The sequence below is a fragment of the Camarhynchus parvulus genome, chromosome 7 (assembly GCF_901933205.1).
Source record: "Camarhynchus parvulus chromosome 7, STF_HiC, whole genome shotgun sequence".
In the NCBI taxonomy this organism is placed as follows: domain Eukaryota; kingdom Metazoa; phylum Chordata; class Aves; order Passeriformes; family Thraupidae; genus Camarhynchus; species Camarhynchus parvulus.
The window spans coordinates 7,706,435-7,725,576 of record NC_044577.1 but is presented as its reverse complement, the minus strand read 5'-3'; the positions used below and the strand labels follow the sequence as shown (position 1 = coordinate 7,725,576).

The window sequence follows — 19,142 nt, the reverse complement described above, 5'->3', positions numbered from 1 at the left end:
CGTGAAAAATTCTCAAGTGCCTTAATATTTTTTTTTTTTTTTAAAAAGAAATTTTCACAGTTGCAATTTCTGAGTCTATTTAAGCTGAACGCACAGGCTGTGTTTGGGCTCACCGTCGTCTGTAGCGACTGCTGGGGCAGTAAACGTGCTAGCTCTAAATGTAAATGTAAATACATGTTCTCCAAGTATTTACATAAATACATGTTCTCCATGTATATACCTTCACGGATAAGCAGTTCTTGGCGGGATGTTACACTAGAGCGGCTCCTTAACCCCACCTCACCCGCTGCCCGTGTGTGAGCAGCTGCGGGGGCAGTACAGGTGTGCCTGGTGCTTCAGTGCAAAGGGCGAAGAGAAGCCGGGAGCGCAGAAATTAAGAAACCAGTCTTATTGCTGAAAATAATAATCAGCCTGCATGCAGCTGCGGCGCACGCAGTTCAGCTCTGAGGGCAGTTTGGCAATGCGAGCTTTCTCCACCTTCAGCAGCCAGCCCCACGGCTGATGTTACTGCTGCCACACGCGGCACTGCTCGCTTCGCCGGCAAAGCAGCTGCATCTCCAGATGCCCTCAGACCACCCGGCCTTATCCAGCACGGGGAGCTGCTCCCTTTCTCTGCCCAGGTAAGGAATCTGCCTTGCCTACCGTAAAAAGGCTGCGAGCGGCGGCGAGCGGCAGGAGCCGCTCCCGGCGCCCCAGAGAGCGCCGCGCATGCGCCCCGCGCTGTGCCGCGCCGCGGAGCCGGTGAGGGAGCGGTGTCGCCATGGCGGGCCGGGCGCTGCAGGCGCTGCCCAGGTAACGGGGGCCGCCCTGAGGGGCGGCAGCGGCGGCGGGGAGCGAGGGGAGCGCCGGCCGAGCCGGCCGGGGGTCGCAGCCCCGCAGCTGCTGCGAGCTACAGTTCGGGCCTAGATCAGCCAGGCCTTCACTAACTTTCACCTTCAAAAACAAGCATGCGATTAAAAACCAGCGTCGTGTACCGCGGCGCTAACATTTAACGTGGAGTTGGCTGGGTTTGTGCGCTGAAGTAGTTGAAAGGTGAAGTTTCTCACTCCAGCTCTGCTGTGTGTCCAGCACAGCCTTCCTCAGTGGCCATTAATAAATGACAGCCTCAAAATTAATAAATTACTGCTCAAAGTTTGACAGCCTGGGTCTCTCCTGTCACCCACAAAAGCGCGAGGCTCTTACGCAAACCTTGTGTAAATGTATGTGAAATGTGTACACACGAGGGCAGGTTTGTGTCATTGAAGCTTTTGGAAATAGACAAGGTTTTGACAAGAGGTTTTTGTTTTTATTGGTTTTGTTTTTGTTCTTTTTGTATCAACATTTAATCGTGCCCGCAAAAAGGCTGTAAATCTTTAAAAGACACACAGTGTCAATCATATCCCCAACCCCTCTGTCCTGGTATTTTTCAGGCTCTCCTAACTTGAAAACATGAGTAGCTGACATTGTTATCTGCTATTTATTTACTAGTAAGCAAAGAATTTCCAACTGTTTCAATAACAAAATTTTGCCCTAATTTAATTGATTCTTATGAGGTGAATGTCAAGTAGTTGTGGTCCCAATTTTTTCTGCCACTGCTTTGCTTAACCCAGCAGTCAGATATTTGGGGAATCATGTGGCTGGTTTATGGTTTTAACTGGTTTTTTAATGTTTTTTTCAGGCTGAGGGCACTCAACAGGCTGCAAGTAATATTTCAACATTTGGTAAGGACAGCATCATGTTTGACTGACTTGGAAGCTTTCAGGACTCTTTAACTCCCCTGAGGCACGCAGCACATGCAATTTCTAATGTGTCTGCACACAGTGGTTCTGAACATTTTCTTTTATTGCTCAGGCATAGTACTGCCCACATCTTTGAGCACTTGGTTACAGGTGTCTATTATACTGTAAATTAAAGCTTGATTTTTTGGCTTTACTTTATAGATATTTCTTTAATTTATAGATAGTTTCTGTGTTAGCTTCCATAAGTTCCTTAAATATCATCCCACTATGAATGTGAAAATAATTGAGGGGATTTGTTTTCTACTGTTAAAAGTTACTTAAAGACAAAGCAGGATGTACATTTGGGTTTGCTGTGTCAAACTACCAGTAAGGATATATGGAACTGTCATTGTTCTAACTGTTGCAAGTATTTTCAGAATGTCAGTTTTAAGGAACCATGGATTTGTGTTTTATTAGTAGAGTGGGGAATTTTTTATTTGTTTGATTTGGGGTTTTTTTGTGTTTGTATGTGTGTCTCTGTTGTAAATTTTATTTAACTGAACTCAAAACATTACTGTAAAAGAATGTCTGGTCCAAAAACTTGTCTGAGTTCTATTACTCTGAAAGACTCAAAGTAGTTTCCAAAGAACTGTTTAGGAAATGCAAATAGAAGTACAGAGGGAAAAAGTTAGCATACAATTCCAGAATGCATGTTTTGTGATCCTGGATAGTGTGTTTTGAGAATATATTTCCATAAACACTTTTGTAAATATGTTACTCAAGTTACCTAACTGATGATATTTGCTTTATTTATTTGTTTTTGCATGCACAGAAAATGTCTAAGCAGACAGACTCAGCAGCAGAAGTGTTGTTGGAAAAGAAAGGAGGTGCAGGAGTAATAACTTTGAATAGACCCAAGGCTCTCAATGCACTAAATCTGCCTATGATCCAAAAAATCTATCCTCAAATAAAGGTTAGTAACTCCACTTCTCCCCATCCACTATTCATATGTTATTTGAAACCAATTTTAAAATGCAGTTTGACACTTCTTAGTGTACTGATTTAAAGGATGAAAGTTTGTGTGAGTACAGTGAGCTCAGATTTATAGTATGGGAAAAACCAGGCAGTGTCAAGCAAGTTAGAAAGAGGAGACACATCAAAGAACAGGCTATCAGACAGGGTTAAATTTAGCATCTCCATAGGTAAATGCACACACATGTTAATACCAGGACTGAGTTAAGGGCAAGCAGTGCTCAGCATTTGTGTGTTCCTTTTGGCAGCACCCACCTGCTCAGTTGGCACAAATTTCAACCCATACCGTGGTGTTGCCTCTTGACAGAGTGCAATAGCACTGCGTAGTATTGCACTCCATCAAGAGTGCAATACCATTTTCATGGCTGAAAATAAGATACCAGCCACTAGGAAGCAGGGGGCTGTCAGTGTCATTCCTTAGATGAGAACTCATGGATTTGCAGGCACCGTTTCTACAAGCTAGTGAAGTACCATGAGATTTAAAGCATGAAAATAGTCTCTTTTAATTTTATAATGCTATTTATCATATGCACACAGTCAAATTCATTGGATACCAATATTTGCTGGATAATTGTCTGATGCCTTTTGGTGTTTATTAGACATTTTTGAAGCACAGCCTGAAAAGGTGTCAGTTTTTGATTTCTGTCAGGCTCTGTTTTGTGGGGTGCTGCCTTTCTTCAGAGCTTAAGAGCAGTGCACAGGTGTTTTTCTGAAATAGGAAAGGCAGCTCTGCTAATCTCTGCTCTCAGGGTTGAATAGGATGCAGAAGTGGCACAAAGACATTTAGATTTCAAGCTTCAATTTAAGACAATCTGTTTTAAAGTATGGTTTGATCTTCTTTTTGAAAAAGTGAAGTAAGAGTTACAGACACTAAACAGAACAAGCATTATTTACATAGATTTTAGTCTTATGTGGAAATATTTATTAATTTTTTAGACATGGGAGCAAGATCCGGAAACTTTTCTAATAATTATAAAGGGAACTGGAGGAAAAGCTTTTTGTGCTGGGGGTGACATCCGAGGTAAGGACTATCCTTGCTTAAATATTTGATGCCTTTCCCTGTCACTACTTTGTGTTGATTTCCTTTGTTTACTGTGACTTGAGTAAGCAAATCTTGCTACACAAGAGATCAGTTGTGGTGACTCTTAGGACACCTTGATGTGCAGATGCTACTCAAGGTATTAGTCAGGAGACAACTGCCAGGACAGTGTATAAAAGTGTAAAAATTACATTTTTATGAATAACTGGTTATAGCAGCCAGTCATTCCAGGAGGAGAATCTTATCTTTACATTTCTCTTCCCAGATTTTCATTATGTCAGCCTCTTTCCAAGAAATTTGAAGGGCCCTAACAGGTATCTCTGACAGTATTGGATAATTTGTGTCTACTGTTTTAGATGGCTAGATGCAGATCTGACAAGGGTGATGAATGTGCGTGTGGTTATTTTTTAGCTATGAACTGCAGGAAATCTCCAAAGTGTCAAAATTAGCAAAATTGTTGCAACCTGTAGGTAAACAAGCAGCACAGGTTATTGTTATTACAATATATAAAAAAATATTTTTATGTCATGCTCTAATTGGCTTCTCATTATTAGTATTTAGAGTCTTCAGAATAGTCAGTTTTAAGTGACTGTTCTAAATGTTGGTATGAAAAATATCACAAATGAGTATTAGGAGGGGTTAGAAAATGGACCATACTCTCACAAGTATGTGACAAAGTGTCCAGCAAAATACAGTTAAGTCAAATTTGAGACTTATGTTCATATTTAAATTTGAGCAAATTTTCTCAAATATAATAAAGCAGGATTAAGTAGGTCTCTATTTGCTGTAGGAAAAGACCCAACTTATGAGGCTTTATTTTCTTTTACTTGTGTTTTCTGTTAAACTAACAGGTATCTTTGGAATTTTTATTTCTCTTAAGCCCTCACAGAAGCGGGAAAAGTTGGAGATAAACTGATACAAGATTTCTTCGTAGGTGAATATAGGCTGAACAATGCCGTTGGTATGTTAACAGCAATTTCTGAAACAGAACAGTTCTCGTAACACTGGCTTCAAATGTAAATTTATCTCTTTGATAATCTGTTAAAGACTGTGGTAACATCAGAGAAGTAGTAATTTTTTTTTTTGTTACTAAGTTCAATACCAGTAATATAACATGTCCCATTTTTATACCTTGCATGCAGAATGTCTTTCTTTTGTTTAAGTTATTGTGACAGCTACTTTATCCCATCCCATTGTTCTGGTTAGTTCTATTTCCTCTGTGGAAGAATTGGTGTTAGCTGCAGACACTGCAGTTCTGCCCTAAGTATAATTGATCTGCTTCAAAGAAGACCTGAGGTAAAAATAGATGTGTGGAAAATCATTAAAATTCAGTCAGAAAGCAAAAGATTAAATTATATGAAGGCTTTCCTTTTAAATAGATTGCACGAAAGACCAGGGCTTCATAACTCAGGAGTGAGCTGCCTTAGTTTATTGCGGAGACACTGGATGAAGTTTACTGGAGTGAAGCATATTAAAAAAGGATATTAATTCTTTAGGTTAAAAGTCAAGAGTTGAAGGTTTTGATGAGAAGAAACTACTCCAAACATATTTTAATTGCATACAGTTTGAGTTTTAAAATATGATGTCCTGTATTTATCACTGCAGGAGGAGGTGTGCTGTTGCTTGCCTTGACAGAAGAGCACAGCTATTAGAGTAATTCCTGAAAAGTTACTTTTAATTTGTTTGACAGAGTTTCAGGACTGAGCATGCTTGTCATGCACCTTTCTTTCCTTCACCAATGCAAAGCAGAAAAATAGTTTAAGGTTTCAAATAGTTGGGGAAAACACAGTATTACCTTGCCAAGTTGAACTTGATGATGATTTTGTTGCAAGGGTACATAATTCAAAAGTCAGGTTTTTTTTATTTTTAAATTCTTAATATTATTAGCTGTTCAATATCTCTAATGCATGTAATTACAAAACCTAGATTTTTGTTAGCTTTAGTATGACTGTATTCCTTTAAGCCTGAGATTCTTGCTAAAAATATTTATTTATATCTTACATTTTATAACTTAAAAATACAGTGGGGAGCTGCTGTCACAGCTTTGCAGTGGGAAAGGCTTGCTGCTACAGAAATTTTTTCAGGGGGTAGCATCTACAGCCCATGCATTAGCTTTTATGTTCTTGTAAGAACCAAGTTCAAAATAAAATTCTCGTAACATTTTCTAACTACTAATTTGAAGGATTGAACTGCCTTTTAAAATAGTTTATTTTAAACAAGGCTCTATATAGTTGTTACAGAAAAACTCACAACATGGTTGCAGGGGATAGCCGTATCAGCAGTAATTCTGACCTGAAAACACTGAATACAGGGCAGCTGTTTCATTCACAGTCAAGTTCTGAGTCTTTCCATGAATGGTAATTGAAAGCATTGGGGTTCAGTTTTATGCCTTCTAAAGGGCCCAAGAGATGAAGTTGGTAACTCAAGACATTGTCATCTGAACCTGCCTGCGCCACATTCGGGGCTGTATGCAAGAGCTGCCATGGCAGAACATGTCTGCATTGCAGAATTTATAGTCACATTGTGGCTGGAACCCTCCCATGCTTCTGGCTTTGTAAGAAAGCACTGAAGGGCTGGAACACACCCTGTGCTCCTAATCCAGACTGTGACAGGGGGTGAAAGGGCATTTGCTGTGTCCCAACATCAGACAAAGCTATTGGTGCTGGCTAAATTGTCAGGTACTCACATAACAAACAATCCAATGTTTGATAGTTGTATAATGTTCTCTTACAACATTCACAATCCAGTAAATCAGAAACTGGTGTTTCTTTTCATTACTTAAGAATTACATGAGGTACCTTCATTGTAAGATGGTAATATGATTACTGCTTAAATTCCCATTTATTTTCTGCTGCACTTGCTGAAGTAAGATGTAGGGAAACCTGTCATGTGGTAGCTTGTCATAGGTCCACTCTTGAAAAAGATGAATGATTGTTTTCCTTGACATTTTTTACAGGCACCTGCAAGAAGCCATATGTGGCACTCATTGATGGCATTACAATGGGAGGGGTAAGTTAAGGACCTTACCTGAAACCTGATAGATTGTTTTAAAGTCATCTCATGTTGTGTCTGAGTTGAATGAAGCACACACAAGGCATTTCCAACCTGTGGATTGAAGAACAAACATAATCTGAACCTTTGTCTCTTGCCTGTCTGGCTGCACTGCTGCCCTTGTAGGGCCTCTGCTCTTCCTCGATAGCTAATTCAAGCTCTTCCTCTAGGAAAGGAACAGAATCCCCTCACAAAGGTTCTCAGAATACCTAGGGGGAGTTTATCTATCATATAAAATCTGAGAACAGTTCTCCATTCTCAAGTGTATTAAAAATAGAATTATATAAAAATACATTTAAAGAGCAGCTCTTTGAGAAATTGAGAATTCTAAGCTACACCTTAACAGACATTCATGAGTTCTGTATTTTTCCAGCAAATAATCTGGAAATGCATCTACTTTCTCACCTCCACACACAACTCACCCAGGGCTGCACCTTGTTACTAAAGCAATATAGAGAAGACTCCATCATATTGTTAGTTATACTCAGTGTTAATAATTTTTTCAGCAATTGCTGTCTGTAAGCACCATAAGTAGATAACAGGGCAATGCCATGCTTTTTTTACATGCTAAAATTCTGTTTTAGTGAGTTTCACATCTGTAGGATATATTTGCACCACATCAGAGAGTGGATTAAAATAATCTTCAGTTATTTTTAACACTGAGTTTAATGATGAAGCCTGTCTGCCGTGCCACTGCTTAGATTTGTATTGTTTTCTGGCATGTCCCTATGATATGGGTGTAGAGTCTATTTAAATAAAGTTTGTCAAAGATAAATATGAGAAGTGGAACACGACGTGATCCATGACCTGTCATGACTCTTTCCTTTCCTTTTCATCTTTCCTTACCCATTTCATTTATCTGTTTTGCTCTTCTCAGCTTTTGATCTAAACACACAGCAGCTCTCTTGCCCTTTGCTTCTTTGCTACCAAGCCCCCAAGATCTCACTAGAGAGCCATTCCCCCCAGCCCAGCATACATACATTGTTTCCAGCATAAAGGGCACTTGCTCTGTAGCTCTTCTTGCAGAAAAACTGCTTTATTGACCATTGGAGTCCTGAAGGTTCGTAGATAAGAGATAGGGAGTCCATTTATTTTATGGACTTTTGAATAATAGGATGGAAAGCTATGAATGAGCAAAACTGCCCAGCAGCCAATATCTTTTAAAAGGTCCTGCAGATGGCTTGTTATGACTGAGCAGGAATAGAATTTTGTCCTTTGAAAGGAAAGTGTATTTTTGGACGAAAAGAACATAATGGAGTCAGATGATCCTGCTTTACTAAGATTCTTTATGAATTCTCTTTCCTCTGACAAGCTTTTAAAAGACAGCAATTAGCCTGAAACTGTATTTTAGTGCAGGATAAACCAAATTTTAGTGCAGGATACCCAAATTTCAGTGGGACTGTGACACAATTTAACTGCCATTAGAGTCTGAATCATAACTTAATTTGCTTATCATATCCTAGAACTAGCATCTTTACTTGAGGGTAGGGGATTAGATCTTGACTGAGAAGGTATGCAGTCTAATTTAGGGGAAATAAGTAAAAAAATCACAGAAGTGTGTTAGAAACTCAGTTACTATGTGCTTGGATAGTAAAGCTTGCTACTGGTGCACAGATGCCATAGATCTGTGATAGTGAAACCTGGAATTTTATCCAAAAAAGAAACTGGTTCTGCTTCATTATTGGCTAGGGCATGGTAGATGGTTTTGGGAGCTTCATTAGCCAACAGATGGAGCTGTGGAGCTTGTTCTCAGCACCTTGTCTGTTCTCCTGTAGTTCATCAAAAATTGATATTCAATATAAATGTATCTTTTCATCTTTTTGTACTTATTTGGAGCAGTAAGTTCAAATTTGTAAGAAAGATTTGTTAGAAGCAAAGGTGACTGTAGTTTACTGAAAAATAGTGAAATGAGTTATAAATACCACATTTACTGCTAAAGGATGTGCTCTGTTGAAAGGAACACTGGGCACACACTCTCACATTGCTAAAAACTAGTTCAGATTTAGCTGATTTCTCTCTGTAAGTTTTCTTTTCCTTGAAATTAAGTACCAGAACAGTTGACAAGAAGTTCATATGTTGGGGATTTAAAAAATATTATTGTCTGCAAATAACATCCTAAGTTTGGTCTTCTGGTTTTAGAAGAGTCACAGCCTTGTCTTAAGTTCTTTGGAGATGAATCTAGATGATTTATAAGATCAGGCCAAAGCTATGGTTTTAAAAAAGGCTTTGTCACAAAGTAAATTACTGCGTCAGATACTCTCTGACAGACAAAATGATTCATAAAATTGTTTTTGAGACCTGTTTCGAGCCAAATAAAGCACACTAGACAGACTGAGTGCTGCCTTTTCAATTATTTGGCTTGGAATTCAAGGAGACTATTTGACAGAGGAAAAAAAAGAAAAACTGGACATAGACCTTGGAAGTTGGTGAAAATGGTCAAGGTCACTGGAATAACTTACAGTTAAAAAATCTTTTAAAATCTTAAGTAGCTTTGCAAAATGAGAAGTACATTTTCAGGAGAAAAGGCCCTTACTTTTAGTTTATAGAAGAATCTGTAACAGCATGAATGAAAACCCCTTTTTTGTAGTATCATATTCTAGAGCATTCAGGATTTAGAAACTTCCTGAGCCAGGCTGTATTTCAGAACCACAGTGCTAAATAACCATCAGTGGTCACACTCACCTCTCTGTACATCTCATACTTTTTGACAATAAGTAGGCTTGGTGTTCAGAAGGCCTCAGATTTCACAGTTGAATGTTGTGCTTTGTGAAAAGCAACTTGTTGCTCTTTCAGGCCTATTGTCTAATGCTTATTTTTTACTGATGAGTAAAGAGCGTGTTGCTCAAACATAAGAATTCTTAGCCTTGGACAGTTTTCTACAGAATTTAATCCTTTAGTCTGGTCTGTTATGCAACATATTTGCTAAGTTTGTTTTTAGCCTTGCTTTGAAAATTTAGGCTTTTAGTTTTAGGGTGAAGAAAATCTTCCTGTGGGGGAAGTAGGTTTTAGCTTTAACTTACATTTAAACAACATTTTCAGAATGCAGAAATAAGTTTGTTAGAATTGCTAATTGTCTTAAATTCTTTGCAAAGCACTGTGCTTTGAGTTATTCCAAGCATTTTATTTTCCAATCTTCACATTTAGGAAGATTAATGGGAAGGTTTTTCTTTAATATAGTTTGCAGGCTGACTAAATTTCCATCTCTGACTCCCTCAGATTGTGGGGCCCAGTTTGTGAGAGCAATAGCAGAACACAGGACTGACTCCTCTAATCTTTCCTCAGAGGAGGACCTCAGGAGTACACACTGGGAGAAGATATCAACATGTGACAGTGTGTTTGGGTTCATGAGTGGCTTTCCTTCAGTTTTGTCACCACACCTGGCACTATGGGTTTTTAGGCAAGGTCTTTTACTTACACTGAGAGTCTACATCTAAGTTATTTACTTAGAGTTTCTTTAGGGTGACTATTAAACAGTAGAATTTTCTTAAGAACTGTTTGAGTGTTACTCTCTTGTGTAACATGAAACAAGTTACACATCTACAGATGTGTAGAGCTGGGAGGAGCATCAGGATTATTCTTTTGCACTTGGATTGGGATTAAGTACTGCTAGATGACTGCCTGGCTGATTTTCACCTGATGCACTCAGAACTCTCCAACAGCAGGAATGCTGGTTTTTTCTAGATATGCCACCTGAGTGCTTAGTTATTCTTTCAAGCTTGGTTTCCCTGGTGTCTAATGTAAGTCTTCAGTATGTGTAATCAACATATTCCAGTCTTAGTCACAGCTCCCTGTGGACATTTTGAGATACTTGCACTCCTTGCTCCTAGTCCTCTCTCTTTAATAGGTATAAGGATAGCTATTCAGCCTTTCTTATAGATTAAGTCTTTTAGTCTTCTTGCAATCCTCTGGAATCCCTCCCATTTGTGTACTTTAGAGTTTATTGCCAGAGACCAGACAATATTTTAGCTGGAGTATTCATCAGCACCAAGTAGAGCAGAATAAATATCCTCCCTATATTACAGAGATATTCTGTCACAAATAATCCATGTAAATAGCAGTTTTGAAAGCATCCAGTCCTACGAGGCCACCACTTCTACTTACTCCCAAAACTATTACTGTCACCTCTTTCCTCCTTGTCTAACATAAACTTCCATCACAGTACATTTCTTTATTGCTTACCTTTAACCAATTTTAAATCTTTTTCCTTGAAATGAAGTAATTTGTGAAACAGTCAGTTTTGCAGAGCCACCCTTTTCTTCAAAGACTACAGAGGAGAAGAAAATACTCCTTTTCTCTGAATTCCAAGAAACCTGAGTGCCTGAGGAGGTGGCTCTGGGTTGAGGAGGCTGCCCAGGTGCAGTGAATCTAGGCTGAGTGTTCTCCCCTCTGCCTGCTGGTGCAGGCTCTGTTGTAGTGTGACACCTTCAGTAGCTCTTTTCACAACAGCACTGCCTTATTTGTACTAATTGCATGGTTGCTGTAAACCCCTTGAAAACATCAAGGCATTTATTCCATGGGAAGCACACTTACCATCTCTGTATTTGATTACACCTTCCTAAGTGTAGTTATTTTCATTTTGTTAGTTCCTCCAAAGTGAGATGGTTTTGAATCTTGCCCTTCAAAGTGTTTGCCTTCCCCAAAAGTCAACTGTGAATTATAGAAATCCTTGTTACTTCATCATCCAAGCAGATAATGAAGCTGTCAAATGAAGTTTCATTGATGATTGGCTCTGCATGACCTCAGCTGGGGTACCCTCTCAGTTTTATTGCAAACTGCTGCTAACTCTTTATATTGTTTCAGAGGATGGTGCCCTCCATTTCCCAGATTACATCTAGGCTGTGCTTCCCTGGCTTGTTTGTGAAAGGAAGCAATGCTGTGGATAGGGAGACATCGCAAACATTGCTGTTTAAACTATGAAGCTTTCTCAGACTGCTGCTTAATGAGTAATGTCATTTTAATCAAGGGGTAATGCAGGTGTTTCTGCAGAGAAACATATGCAGCCAAATTCCTGAACCTACTCCATGGTTTGGAAATACTGATTCTATTGTGCATCTACCTGTGCATTTTCTCTTCTGGAATACAGAATAAGAATTACTGAATCCATATTGCAGCAGAAGAGTAAACTCAGTACCCAATATTTAGCTTTAGCACTTTTTCACATTAGTGCCATTTCATTCTTAGCAAAACATTCCAGATGCTGACATTGTAGAGGAATCTGCCTTTCCTTGTAAGTCAGATCTCAGGACGTGATGGCACATCTACCAATAGTTACAAACATCTACATTTACACTTTAGCAGGATTTGGCCAACAATCCTTACTAAATTAATATTTGTTCTCAAGTAAATTGGTAATGATGTCATAAGCAGCTTGTATGTTATCCATTTTAGTCTACAGAATTGTAGTACACAAAGGAGCTGGAGTTGATCAATAACTGTCTTTATCCTGTCCCATTTTTGTCCAGATTGTGCAGCTGTAACTCTTCAGGAATGTTCCTTTCACTACCAACACATATCTAGTCATATAAGTTGTGTGCATGTAACTTCTATTCAGAATTGTAGATAGCAGCATTTGACACTAACATTCAAAAACTAGGAAACATTAGGATTAAAAATCTCACTTTTTTTGCCAACATATGATGCAATTTTTAATTACAGGAATGTATATTTACAAATGGATATTGCCCATATAACAAACCTATTCATTCATGGTTTAATTTGGGGTGCAAATTTTATTGCACATCATGGAAATACTGCTTAATAGTTATCAATATATATATACATGTATATATATGGGGCTTGGGCTGAGTAGCTGCAGCATATGAAAGCTCACAAAATGTTATGATTTTACATAGTACTTCTCTACTGTAATGGACATAATTACCCCTTTAGGCCTTTGTAAAGGTAGGAAACTGGAACCTAGAAATGTCAGTACTTCTTGGGACTTCTCCCAATTCTTACTCTTTTTTCTTCATTTTTGTAAGTAAGTTATGCCTCTTGTCAGCCATCATGCTCTGGAACATCTTTGGTTTTGTTTCAATTTACACTGTAAAATCTGCCCTGGAGTAAAAGTAATTGTCATACTAAACCTAGATAAGCTGCTTTCCAGTCCTCTCTCTGCCTGTCCTCCTCCCCCCTCCCTCGTGCCTGTGTACCACAGTGAAGCTTGTGGCCTGCTTTGTTGCCAGTGCTTCAAAGCTGAAGGCAGCTTTTACTGTGAAATAGAATACAGATTTTGCAAGTACAAACAAATAGTTTTGAGATTGACTTGTGCACCACTTACCTGCTGCAATATGGGGTGTTGAAAACAATGCTGAGGCAATCCTAAGAAAGGGTTCACTCCTTGCTGCTGTTGCAGTCCCTTTGCCATCTGGCCACGCTGCTGTGCCTGCTTGGCTCTGGTGTGTCATCCCAGGGATAAATGGTGCTCTTCATTTTGTGGCTAATCGGACTAGAATGGCAGCAGCTCTTGACATTGAGCATTCAATGGTCCTTTCTGTTAATCATTTGCACATGATGTTATTCCCTAAAGGGAATCATAAAGCACTGTCTTGAATACAAATATTTTAAATTATAGCTCAGTACTGGTACAGTAAGTAAAACTCCTTTTCTCTCCCTCTCCTTGCTCTACAATGACTGAGATTTCTGCTGACTTCTGCACAGATTTTTTCTTTCCATTTAACACCAGACTCTTGCATGCTGAAAGTCTCTCTATTTTTCTCTAATTCTAGGCCTTTGTGTACCTACCTAGCCTCATATTGAGAGTTCTCATTATTTCCCTCCCCTTCCCTTTATTATAGATCAAAGAGTTAAATGTTCTAAAGGGAATTATCTTTGCCTGCTTCTCCACCCTTTCATATTTCTGCTCATTTTCCTCAATGCCTGAGGAATTTGAGTGCTCAGTTTCTCCTGGAGTTGTAAGACTTTCAATCAGTCTTACACTTTCCGAGCACTTTTTTCAGCTAAATAGAACATCATTACAAAAATCCTCTGGATTCACTCCTGTTATCCCAAATAACTGTGCCACTGTTTAGATAAAGTTCTGATGCACATACCTGCCTTTAAGAACAATAAGTGTTTCTTCAATTTCAAGATAAAACCTAAAAGCTCAGTTTTGCACTGATGCAAGGTGCTGGAAAAGGTTCCCTTCCACTTGCCTGCCCTCCCTAAAGACATTAAGATTTGATGAACTGGACACAGGAATTTCTTGCAGTAGCTACATTTTTAGGTGATACAGAGGGACAATTCTTCCAGAATTTTAGGAACAATAAAAAAGCTGCATTTGCTATCTTTTTTTTCTGAATACACATAGCCAGTTATGTATAAAGAAACAAAATTGGGATAAAAAGAATACTTTAAAATGTGAAACTAGAAAAAGTTGCACTTCTTACCAATTAAGAGCTATAGGCTTTGGAGATCCAGGTCTTCTTACATTTTCTCATTTCTCTCTGTTGCAGCACAGGTCTTGTGTCCATAAAAATTGTGCAGATTGTGATAGCTACCCTAGGAAAAATTGTTTGTGGTGACTGAAAACTAGGGCTTTTAAAAAGTCAATCTAAATCTGGTTGATAAAGGACACTCACTATAGCAGCATTGCTGCATAGAGTGGCCTATGTGACTTTTTCCCTAAGTTTCCTTATAAGAAAAACCTGACCTAAATGATACTATTTATGTAGTTAGCTCAATTTATTTAAATACTTAGGGGTCAGAAGAACAACTCTGAGACATCAAATATTACTAGAGATGATCTGTCTCCAGTCACCTTGTTGTGCTTCTGTGTCTCTGTAGCAGTTTGGACTGCGACTCTCTAATACATAATCAGTATATGGAAATAAATCTTTTATATTTAAATTAAATAGCATCAATATTTTATATTTTAAAATACAACAGTAAATTATTGAAACATTCAAAATACCCACTTTTTTATGATATTTTAAAACACTTGCATAGAGTTGATTTGTATGTCAGCAGCCAAAGAAGGTGATATTCTGTGTCCAGATTGATCTGTCACACTGCATTGCTCTGGCTCACTATGTCATCTTGTCTGTTAGTATCTACAGATGAAAATGGATTATACTCTTTGGAGTGAGCCATAACATTAATGATAAACAAAGATTAAATTTGATTCAGTTTAAGATTCATTGTGTCTGGATGCAGGGGGTAATGCTCTTACATCCCTGATTTTTGATCCACCGGAGCTGTAAGCTCTTGCTGCTTCCTGAATCAATTCCACTCACTCACTTTGCCTTTGAAAACATTTTTGCTGCACCTTGGCTATTTTTGCACATTTGTATGCAGACATATTTGCCCTTTGTTGTGTTCTGCTCAGTTGATTACTACATTTCTTTTTGGTTCTAGCTCTACCAGAAGCTATTCTCATGCAGTTAAAAATGTAGGAAGTGTAGTCACTTGATGGGAGCTGTTATAAAAGGACTTTCACTGCAGTCAGTATTGGTATTATCATAACACTGCTTACTCAAAGAGCTAAAAATTATTTACCAGCCTGGTAAAGGTGACACAAACAACATCCCTGAAGACCTTTTCCACTTATGTTTCTTTTATTGTGTTGCCTAAGCATTCCTAGGCAGCGATTCCTTTACAGTGTGAGATAGATTTAGTAAATAGCCAAGTGAAATGTGTGGTTTTGCTGTGACACAGATCTGATTTTCTATGTGTGAGCAGGAAGGGAGTAAGGGAGTATTTATTTCCCTCTGTGTAGTTCTCTGTTGTAGTGGCCCTCAATTTCTGAATAACTTCTCTAAATTCTTTGATTTACTAAAGGTGGGTCATTCTCAATTTAAGATAATACAGCCTTTGGGACACAAAAGAGTCACAGTAGTTGTATTTAATTTCTGCATCTGCTGGTCACATTGTTTTTCATTAGAAAAATACTTGTAATAAGGTTCTGTATCCATCATGAGAAAAAAAATGGAAATCAGTGATGAAGTTTCTATAAACAGTCACATAATGACTTTTGAAATACAGCATTGAGTGGGCAGTCTTGTATGGGAAATAGAATTCAGATACTCTGCATTCTTTTTTAAAAGCTTGTTGATGAACTCAAACTGAACTGCCTGTAAAATGATGTGCCTCCCTGAGGTATGCTGAGACTAACACAGCCCCCATGCTATGAAGAAGCTACTGTGAAGAAAATCAACTCTATCTCAGCCAAAACCAGCCCGGCAGTTTAAATTGGTTGCTTGTTAATTTCCTTATTCTCCTTAACTCCTAGTCTCATTCTATAAGTACCCTTCACAAAATTCAGCTGTCAGTGGAAAAAAAGATTCCATCCAGCAGTAAAAGCCTGATTGACCATGGGAGTGTATTACCTTGGAGAAGTCTGAAGGAAGACATCAGCTTTAGTATATAAGATCATGAAAAGTAGAACCCTGGCAGTGCAGAATAAAGTGTATTTTAATAAAGATATTATAGTTTTAAGACTTGTATGTGTAAATGCTGGTGAAGTGAACACAAAAGATTTTTTAATGGTGTGAAGGGCCTTCCTAGGGAAAACTCCAGCTATGTAAGAGTTCAGCTAAATGAAAACAAAATAAAATTAGAAAATCCAGAAATGAAAGAGGAATGCATTTAGACTTCTGACTGGTTTGTTCTTTACACAGGATGTATTAAACTAATGAGTATTTGTCCTTTGAGTTAGATCTAGAAGGTTAAACATGCAGTGGTATGCTAACCATTTGGGAAGTTACAATAAACAAAAAAGCACATGAACACCAGTAAAGAAATTACTGGGATTTGCACCATTAACTAATTTCTCTCTCCAAATTTTATCTTAATATTGGATTATGTAGAAATGATCTTTAAAGAAGCAAGAACATATTTGCACCTCTTTCTTTATAATGAATAAAAAGAAAATATAGTTTTAGTCTCTTAAATATACATCTGAAATAAGGCTGTACAAAACTTGAAGGGTATCTAGAAACAAATCCAATTATGGCTAAAGCACTTGAGAAAGTGAAATCTGATTTAATTACTTCTTTCAAAAGAAAATTACATCTTTCAGCTTTCTATTACTAGAACCCGCCATTTATTTTTATCACTCTGAAAAAAGAACAAGCTTGGAAGAGAAGCTCCCTTCATGGAATTCACACTCAAATCTTTGGTACTTAGTGCTCAAGCCAAAAATATGAATCCTTAAACAAAATTCTGATTGTCAAGAAAACAAGCCAGAAAAAAGGCTTTGAGATAGATGGTATTTGTATTTTTAGATGTGAGATTAGAAAATACTAATTTAAGCATTAGAAAGACCAAAATGGGCATGATTGTTATTTCATTATCTTTAGAAAAAAGTCATCATTATTGCTGAACACGCATAAAAATAACAGCAGGCTTTACTTAATGCAGTGAAAATATGCTATTATGACATTAAAGAAGTTGGAAGCGATGAAGTCACATTTCCATTTCATTAAAGAGTTCTGGAGCTGCTTTAGGAGTGAAGGCAGCTTTACACACAGCTTTGCATTTTCAGGACAACTAAACGCAGGCCCATTGCTCTTGCTGCTGCACAGATGAGATCTGATCAGTGCTCAGAGAAAGGGCTAAAGGACAGATAAGGGGTGAGACATAGGGTTTTACCCTGTGCAAATAAGATTCAGATGTTTGCTCAGATCCCATTTGCCTCCCTGGAACAGCAGTGCTTCGTGTGAATACATTTGGCTTAGCTCCTGAATATAAAATTTAGTTTGATAACCACTCACCCTATGGGTGCATTTCTCAGGAAATTAAACTGGAATCTTAAAAACTTCATACATCTATATTAAAACCCGAGAGTGGCAGATAGTCATTACACAGAGGAAACTTGAAAATATTTTCAGATTTAGTTGTGTATCACCCTAATGGAATAAATTAATTTCTTCTTGGGCAGAATTGTAAGAGAGGCCAGGGAAGGGTGAGAGGAAATTTAATTTATATTGAGATAACTTTTAAAAAATTTTGACATAAAACCCAATCAAAGATCTCTGTAGATAAGCAAAAGAAGAAGTTCTACTCTCACCTTAAAAACCTGTCAAATACATACTGCTTGTCCAAGGGAGTATCACCCAGTTAATCCCACTGTTTTTGATGGGAAGTATGAAATACTGTGAAGCTATTTGTGAAGACTAATAGCCTTAGTTGAGTAAAGTACCCTTTTTCTAGTATTTGAACAATTAAAAATGTTATTTAAAATCTATTATATCCTCATCAGACACTGGCTTATTTTGGCCAATGATTTTTAAGATATTTTAGTTTTAACAAGAAACATGGATGGCTGGAAGGTCTGAGCAAAGGGCAAATTAACAGTGAAGAAGGGAAGTAAACTGAAATGGTGGAAAGGATGAAGGAGAGAATATTTGTGTGAAGTAACTAGTTGTGAATTATTCAGAAGAGGGTCTTGTCTCCAGATAGGATCAAACACACAAGTCTATTGATAAGTATGATGTAGGTAACCTTTGAGAAATGAGACCTCAATACGTATGTTGTGGTTGTGCCCTATAATCTAAGTATTCTTGGATTACACTGAATATTTTTGTTTTATTTGTCAGTTCGCCTCTTGAAGATTTATCTAGATTAAATTTATTTTGTGCAAAACAAATTTTTTTTAGACTGGAACTTGTTGCTGCTTGCTACCTAAATCCAAAAATATGGTGTAGACAACACCAGAAACTCTTCTGCTTTTGAGGGAAGGGTTTTATCATGACAGGCTGCTAGAGAATTGTGGTAGATACTTAGAAATGTGAATACTCTTACTGACTTGGTGAACACAACTGCCCAGGATAAAAAATTAGTTTCTAACCATGTATTTCAAATTTGAATCAATAATGCTGAAGGCTTTTTCTGCTTGAAATACTTCTGCGTTTATAATGTAGGTAATTATCACATTAGAAGAATAGTTAATTATTAATTATTTTGAAAGTATTAGGACAACAACTTTGTGAAATTTATGTATTTTTCAAAAGTCTTGGGTTTTTTTTTTGGTGGTGATTTAAGTAGGTGCAAAAATTGTAGATGGAGTAACATTAGCAAAAGGATGTCAACTCCCTTAGTAGTCCAGTGGAAATAACAGAGTCACTCCTGTCTTTTTGAAGTTATTCTCTGTATGACTCACCCTTCTTTCAAAGCATAGAAAAAGCTGTTTCAGCCAAATGATGAAGATAATATGATTAGTGTTTGAACCATAAAAGGTCTTTTAATATTTTGTTGGGCTGCACATGGTAAATCTAGTATTATTTAAATTGTAAAGCAAAGCAAGAGGTATGTTACACAGAATTAGTATTTTTATGATTATTTTTATGATTAATCATTACCATAATTGTGGTTATGATTATTTT

General features: G+C 37.7%; 1 protein-coding gene across 2 annotated transcripts in view; it reads left to right on the top strand.

Moving 5' to 3' along the window:
- Window positions 1-710: 710 nt before the first annotated feature.
- HIBCH (3-hydroxyisobutyryl-CoA hydrolase) overlaps window positions 711-19,142 on the top strand; it is a 37,822-nt gene continuing 19,390 nt past the window's right edge. For both annotated transcript variants that reach the window (XM_030952445.1, XM_030952444.1), the window contains exons 1-6: window positions 711-792; window positions 1,658-1,700; window positions 2,530-2,670; window positions 3,666-3,750; window positions 4,649-4,729; window positions 6,725-6,777. In XM_030952445.1, coding sequence (XP_030808305.1) covers window positions 761-792; window positions 1,658-1,700; window positions 2,530-2,670; window positions 3,666-3,750; window positions 4,649-4,729; window positions 6,725-6,777 — 435 coding nt within the window. In that variant the 5' untranslated portion in view covers window positions 711-760. The remainder of the gene's footprint in view (window positions 793-1,657; window positions 1,701-2,529; window positions 2,671-3,665; window positions 3,751-4,648; window positions 4,730-6,724; window positions 6,778-19,142) is intronic.